The sequence below is a fragment of the Phaethon lepturus genome, unplaced genomic scaffold, assembly GCF_000687285.1.
Source record: "Phaethon lepturus isolate BGI_N335 unplaced genomic scaffold, ASM68728v1 scaffold47640, whole genome shotgun sequence".
In the NCBI taxonomy this organism is placed as follows: Eukaryota; Metazoa; Chordata; class Aves; order Phaethontiformes; family Phaethontidae; genus Phaethon; species Phaethon lepturus.
The window spans coordinates 9,528-17,457 of NW_010512114.1; the positions used below are offsets into that span (position 1 = coordinate 9,528).

The 7,930-nt window shown below is 39.1% G+C and overlaps 1 protein-coding gene across 1 annotated transcript in view; it reads right to left on the bottom strand.

Moving 5' to 3' along the window:
* The window catches only part of LOC104619829 (macrophage mannose receptor 1-like), a gene marked incomplete at its 3' end in the record, with an annotated part of 22,408 nt that overhangs the window by 8,956 nt on the left and 5,522 nt on the right, over positions 1–7,930 (bottom strand). Inside the window, exons 6-12 of the mRNA XM_010285850.1 lie at positions 7,420–7,602; positions 6,369–6,523; positions 5,104–5,217; positions 3,866–3,981; positions 3,023–3,171; positions 1,956–2,155; positions 466–593 (exon numbers count right to left, since the gene is read on the bottom strand). Coding sequence (XP_010284152.1) covers positions 466–593; positions 1,956–2,155; positions 3,023–3,171; positions 3,866–3,981; positions 5,104–5,217; positions 6,369–6,523; positions 7,420–7,602 — 1,045 coding nt within the window. The remainder of the gene's footprint in view (positions 1–465; positions 594–1,955; positions 2,156–3,022; positions 3,172–3,865; positions 3,982–5,103; positions 5,218–6,368; positions 6,524–7,419; positions 7,603–7,930) is intronic.

Below are 7,930 nucleotides of genomic sequence, written 5' to 3' on the forward strand. Positions count from 1 at the left end.
CTGCTGATTTCAGCAGTCTTCAGTTTATAGTGAGAAAATTTCCATATTAAGTCCTTGCATTTTTGTTTACATTACGCAGTACCTCAAGGGTTTTTTTGAATATATGGATTAAAATGTGAATGCAGACAGTTAAAAGAAGGCACAGTTAGAGCTGAACATTTTATTATCTCCCTTTTGGGAGAGCGACTAACATGTACAAAGTTGATCAGATCTGGAGAACAGCTTTGATAAAAACCTGCAATGAAAATTTAAAAAATATCAACATGTTTGTGAAATATTCAAGTTTGTTTGGGTTTTTTTTTAAAAACAATGTTTCAGGGTGATATTTCCAAATGAAAAATTTCCATTCTAATCTAAAATTTGATTGTGTTTATTCACTCACTTGCCCAGCTCCAGATATATTTTGAAGGAATCCTTATATAACATAGCATGAACATGAGGAAGAATCTTTGTGCAAGTACTCACGATGCTAATTGCCACAATAAAATTTGATCTTCTCTTGTATTGATTGTGACCAGATTTCCTCCTAGTTCTCTACAGAATTCTTCAGCCTCAAACCATGACTTTTTTTGGTTTCCCTCTCTCACAAAAAACTATTGAGGAAAAAAAAGTAAAAATAAATTACTAAATGAGCAAATTTTGGCATGTGAAAATACATAATTGCCTATGTAATTAAAATTAGTATCACTTTAGCATCCCTTTATTCTTGAGTGAGACAACATAACATCTGTCAAGACATATAATATTAAACATTAATAATGTAAAGTATAAGTGTTTTTTTCCTCAGCATCTTCTATTTTAAAATAAGCTATGAGTAGCACAGGCATCTGAAGACAACAAAAAATATCACAATGTACAGAGAGAAAAAAACGTTTATAACTTAATTGGAACTTTGACCACTGAAAGGCTCAATGAAAGATGGAATAGTTCAGTTTTGGTATTTCGCAGTAGAAAGCAGCAGATTTTTGAAAAATGGAAGGTGGAGGAAAAATCAACAGGATGGAATAGAAAAAATAATATGAATGGTGAAAGCCATTTGGCAAGGTGCTGACCCTGGCCGAGGAAGAGAATTTTGTATGGTGGTGCAAGCGTACAAATAGCTCTTGAAGTAAGGAATTGGATGCTTGACATTTTGGGGAAAGGATAATCAACAGTTTGGTAACTGGCAGAACCAACAGTGTTAGTAACAATAATTAAGTGTGACATAGAAGTTGAGACCCTTATAAATACAGGGCTAAAATCATCTCTGGCCTCCCAACAGGCAGAGTGTCCCAGGGGAGAAAGTGAGAGGATACTTATGCAAAGACTTGGAAGAGCAGTGTTGCATATTTACTTTCGTCCCAAGGGAGAAAGTGAGAGGATACTTATGCAAGGACTTGGAAGAGCAGTGTTGCATATTTACTTTTCCTTGATCTATTTTGCTTTTTCTTCACTTCTTTTCAAAAAAGGAGACTTTTTAAGGCATTTTTAGCAAAACCAAGAGAATGCCCAAAACTTTTACTTGCTGAAGGGTCACCAATGTCAAACTAAACCTAGATCTGAAAGCATCACACGCTGTGTGAGGAAAGGTTGGCAGAGGGCCAGGTTGCCATAAGTTTTCTCTTAGAAACATTGTCTTATGCAAGTGACACTGCTCCCTCTTAAGATGCAACACTATGTTTTTCTGACGTCCCAAATTCCTGGAAGTACGTAAATTGGGTTAGGTTCTCACCTGGCATTTAAATAAAAGAAAGCATGTTTCTAGTGCTCTGTTTTCGTTGTTTCAGCTTGTCCATTGTTGACTTTCATTATGTTCGATGGATTTGTCTCGTGGTTTTTCGCACTCGAATACCATGGACAAGACCATTCCCCAAAAATGAACCAACACCTGGGTCCCTGAGTACTACAGTGACCGGGACACCAGCCCCTGGGCTACCCCGTGCTCAGGCTCACAGGGAAGGTAGACACACACTTACTTTGAAGCACGAGTCTGCCCAGGAGGGTCCATCCCAGCCCTCAGCACAGGCGGCCGCAGGGACCTGTACAGAAGGAGCAGGGGGTGGCAGTCCTGCTGCCCGCTGTTTGCAAAGATAATTTGCTGTCTTCTCACAGCTAACAACATCCCATAACCCAGCTGTAATTCCAGTTCCCATGGCAACACAGCCTTGCTCTTTTCCTTTGTGATATGTAAAAGAAAGTAATAAAATAAAAGTCTAATTACTCTCTTAAGAAATGAGACATTTGCTTTTATTCATAGAAAATTATGAAAAGGAAGATGCAGATTATGCAGATTTAAAACCATCCTGGATATAAAATTATTGTTAATACCTCCTGACAGAGCCCAGATATGGGCCAGTGAGTCTCACAGACACACCTTTGCCAAAAACAGAGATTTGCAGCTTTAAAATACAAAACTTCCTTACCTTGCCACTCCAGGGAAATCACAGGGCAAATAGCACTTGATTTTATTTACATATGTAGCAGATGGCCTGACAACTACTTTGGGGTTCTCAATATCCAGGTAATTCAATTTCAAGACGACTGACATCAAGTAAAAGAGACGTGCTTTAAGGCATAGCTAGCTAGTGTGAGTTCCCCCGAAGATGCTCATCTGTCTTGCTGAAATGCAGAACAGCTGGACATTCACTGCTCACTTCTCACACATGCGCCTTGGGGGTCAAAAACTGTCCATAATAATTTTTCTCAGTCTGATGAGTTGTTGTTAACTGGTGTTAAAAAGTTGAAAAAATGAGACCGTGGACTTTGCTAACTCCTGCACAGTACTGCCTTTGATCTAGCCCATTAAAAATCTATTCCTATAAAACTTTGCGGGAGGTTGATTTACACAACACCTGGCGCTCAGCTTCGACTGTGTGTGTTACACTGGCGCCAAACACCAGGTCTGATGGTGTTGGCCGCCTACGGCTACAAGCACAAAAGAAAGTGCCTGCTGTAATTTCAAACACCAGGGGATGGAAAGCAGAAACCCGCATGAATTTCAGCTGCACTCTGATCACAAGGGTTGGGTCCGTGCAGAGCTTACCTGGCATTGCTGTGTTCCAGTGTGTGAAGAGAGGAGTTTCACCACTGGTCCACCTGAAGCTCTCTCGTTCTTCTGTGTTAGAGAGACCGATCCAGAAATATTTTTCAGACCTCGGCCCCGCAAGACTAGTCAGAAAGCCTTGCTCATATCTGAAGTAGAAAAAAGTGTTCAAACACAATCCGTTACCTTGCAGTACTAATCTAAATGGTACAAATAGAGGTATCACTATCGTGCTAGCATGACCACAAGGCAACAGCTCCTCAGTGAAGTCTGGGCAAAACCTCAGATAAGCTTTTAAATGTGGTCAAAAGAATTTGGTCAGGGACAACTTTCACTTTTAGCTGAAGACATCTTCTCTCCTTTCTACCCCGTTCTGTGAAATGTCACAAATCATTGCTCACATGGGCTTTTAGTTGTATTCAACTATTTTCCTCATCTTTCCAAGTCTTTGTGGTGCCTCACACAACCAAGTCAGGACCAAACTGTCAGCTTTGCTACCTATGACCTCTGAAAGCAGTCATGTTCCTCAGAAGCCATGAAATAACAGGCCTCAGAGGCCCCAAAATAACACAGCAGCTGCTTTAATTAGGAATTGAAAGATAAGAGAAAACTGCTTAACTCAAGAACAGACACAATTTGAAAACTGTTGTAAGAGGTTAAGTGGAAAGCCCTAAAACATCAAGTCTTTTTTTTTCCTGCATGGATAATTTTATTCAGCATACTACAGCACATTTATGAAAAGCACTGATAAAACACTTGGAAGAGTTCAAAAATTGATAATTTTTGAAAGTTTCCCCATCAGAAGCACTGATTTTGAGGTATAAAAAAAAGACGTTTTCCTACCTGCTTTCCACTGTAGCTAGATAAGCTTTGCTCCGTTCACATGTCTTATTTGCTTCTGAGAATGTTACCGGTGCAGAGCCCACCAAATAACAGTGAAGACCATATCTTTTCCAACCCTGCGACAAACATAAGGTTCTTAATGTGAAATTGAGAGTTCAATATAGAAATTAGCTCTGCTCTTTTGTGTATAAACAGTCGATGTTAAATTTGTTGCAGTTAAGCTTCAAACCCAGATGAGACTGGTCCAATATGCTGATAAACAACAGCTGTTTTTTTGTTGCTGATCGCTCCTACAGAAGGTTTTCTTTATTTAAAGGATGACATTAAGATCTTAGTTTTAATCTCTTTTACATGTACATGACTTTTCAAAGAAAATTGTGACCGTGCTATTTGCTATCTCTTTTAGGGCTCTGTAAAACTGGAGTTTTTAAGAGCTGTGGGATCTGACATAATGAAATACAAAAATATTGCAATATGGAGATGAATTCACATACAAGCAGAGCTCCCCGGAGCTGCTTCTGCCATCCTTCAGTGCAATGGGTGAGGAGACTGAGCCAAGAGGAGTCCAGTCGGTGCTTGTTTGTGGGAAAGGTAGAAGGAGGAATATCAGTAAAACACCCCGGCTTCTTCCTGCTCTCAGAGAGGTCTGTGCTGACCAATATAGACGTAATGATTTACTGATTCAGTTCTGGAAAAATTACTTGTTTGGAAAAAAATAACCTGCTGATATCACTCAAAGGCCAAGTCAACAGCCCATCAGTAGGAACGTGGTACAGAAAAGCTGATCCTTTTCTGTTTTGAAGTTATTTTCTTTCTTTTATCACTCGTATATTGTAAGGACTTTATGAAGTCTTTAGAGAGACAGCAGATCTAAGAGAAGAGACAAAGTGCCTTTTGGTAATTTTACATGTATTGTTAGGCTAAGAGCATAAACAGAATAGTAGTGAAATTATCATTTTAAAAATATATGTAATTTTGTCACAGGGCGACTCATCTGGGAATGGAGGGAAAGGCAGCATTCATGTACATGTAAATGAATCTTGACTTTCTTGAGTATTTTTAGAGCAAAAATGAAAAATACACGAATATTAATAAATTGTTAGTAGGAAAAGACTAGGTTTCCTCAAGAGTACATTTCCTAGAAGATACAAATACAAAGACTCCAAAAGAATCAAGAACCAGTAAATTAACTGCTGTTCATTTTTCCCAACAAAATTAATTTATGAGAGAGCATTTACTTTCTGGCAGCCTGGGTCCTCGATTGTCTCTTTTTCAGAGGATTGTGATGAAGGCTTCTTTTTACACATGTAACCAAGCCGCTTATCACAAACAGCAGTTGCCCAGTATCCATCCTAGGATAGCAGGGAGAAGAAACAAATGTAAAAAAGGGGCATTCAGAAACAGAAGAAAACTGGTGTTTTCCTATTTCTTCACTACAAGGCCCACTGAAATATGTTACCTAAGAAGGCTATAGGATCATTGCTGGAGATTTATTTAAAAAAAAAAAATTTTCAAGAGAGTATTTGTAAAGATGCATCTCATCTGGACCTACTGGATCTGCATTTAGAGCAGCATAATTTCACTACACTTCTGTAAAAAAGATCAATGAAACTGATAATAATGCACATCTGAGCGTGTTGCGGTAAATCTGTTTTATCCATCAAGGAGAAGACTCTGAAAATGACTGATTTCTTTTTAAAAACAGAATTATGTAAAAAATAAAATTTAAATAGGAGCTTTTCCCACCCATAAAATCTGGTTTAGGATCAATTCTGTTGATGCCTAATACTGGCAAACATCAATATTGTTCTACGATATAACATTTACTTTCAATAACAGCATTTCTTTCATAATAGCATTTTCAACTTGTTTCTTTTAAAATTCGTGACACTTTTTTGTGCGTGTATGTATGTGCATGCACATGCATGTAAATGTGTCTAAAACCCCAACCAACCATGTATTGGAAGAAAATAAAGTGTGTGAGTCAAGCAGTCAGAAATACCGTAGGATTTTAGGTTATGTGTTTGGCAGGTAGGTGTTAGAGCTCTCTTTACGTCACCGCTGAAGAAACGTGCCCTAGTGCCAGGTCTCCAAGCCTCAATGCCATGTCTCAGTGAAGTGACATTGAGTGACATAATGGTCTATCGGATTGGAAAATGAGATATGCAAATAGCATCTATGGTAACCGCACAATGTATTAATTAGTTCATCCCCAGTCCTGTCCAAGAGCTATAACTTTTTTAATTGCTGCAGCCAAGAGAGTGAATGTACTGTAAATTTCCTGGATCAAAATTTCGTAAGAAATTTTAAAAGGTAGCACTAGGAAAATGCTACTTCTCTATTTCTGATCTCTCCTGTCCTCTGAACCTCTCTTCCAGTTGAGGCCAAATTTATGGGGATAACTATTTTAAGCTGAGTCCTGAAAAAAATATATAAAGGCAAGTGATTTCAGGCTGATGTAGCTATTAGTTTGCTTTACTGTAAAATGACTGCATGATTGTACCTGCCCCTTCATAACAACGCAGTCCTCCAGACCGTTTGTGTAGGTGGGATGCCTGCGCTGCCATTTGGTGAACGTCACAGGAGTCCCATCACTCCACTCGAAATAGAAGTGAACCTTCAGGTCGTTCAGACCAAGCCATAACTCTTCTGTTGGCTCTGAAGTATGAAAACAAATAGGGTCCCTTATGGCTAGCTATGCAATAAAGTGAACATTTTCATAGCTGGAACAAACAAGGACTGATAAGTTTGGGATGTGTTACGTGAGAGGTGGTCTCGTGCTTTAACAAAAACGCTGGTTTCCTCTCAGATCTGCAGTAAGAGATGTGTTGGCCTGTACTGAAAAGGCCTCAGATTCCATCCAGGAACACTGAGTTTAATAAACACAAGGCTCTTTATGGCTGGCAGAAGATTTTTACAAACTTTCTGAGTATCTGTGATTCAGAACAAGATGGCTCCTAGCATGGAGGGTAGGACAGTGACTGTCCCACCTGTCAGGAGACCATGCTGACCCAAGCCATGAAGACAGCTGCCAATACATCTCCTTAATGAGGAAGCATTAGAGGGCTTGTGATGGCCCATCAGGGGTGTTCACCAAGTACAGCATGTACAGCAAGTGTCAGGACTGGTTACTGCAGATCCAAGGAAAATCAGAAGTTACAAGATATTTTCTTAAAGGGATATATAGCAAGAGGTTAACCTCAGCAAGAGTTTTAAACTTAGCAAGAAGTTAAATTTCCTCTAGGATTGGAGCTCAGTTCTGAACATACTGAACATAGAACAAAGCTGCCAAAAGTGCAATTTTTAGAGACCTTTATGTGTCTCTATTTTTTTCTTTTCCTGCTTTATAATGTTTTACAATGTAGATTATTTCTTGATAAATATAAATATACTTCTATGTTTATGCAACGGCAACAACAGAAAAGAATACCGTAAGTTAGATTCAGCCTTCCACTCGTGACATTTTGAGGAAAAAAGCCTTAGTATTTAACAGGAGGCCCAGCTTTGATGTTACAGATGTGGCAAACGAAATGCAGGCCTACATACATACTCACTGTAAGCAAGCTGTGACACTAGAAAGCTGTATTCAGCAATGTTGTGGACACTTGCCAAATCTCCATCTTGCTTCTTACATGAAGCCAGAGCATCTTTCCACGTTTTGGGTTCTCGTTGAATGCTGTAGCAGTGGCCTGCGTATGGCCACCAACCATCCGTGCACTTAATAGGTCTCAATTCCTCTAAAATTAAAGCACAATTTTTCAGAACAATTTTGTAAGAGGAAAATAAAGGACACTAGAATGAGGTCTCTTGAGCACTCTTTACAAAAGTGGGACTACATGAATAAACATAAAGCTGTAGACAGAAATGCAAATACATTCAAATGAAAAACAAACATCATTAAGGCACAGTATGCTAAATATGCAAATAGAATGATGTCTCCTTAAGCAGAGAATCATTGCAAAATGCCCGCATTGTGTCAGAGATGCAATTTGAAATAATGGTCTGGTAAGAAGGGGAGACCAAAGTAGACATCTGCCTCTCCCCGCTTTGCCCTCCAGAGCGGTT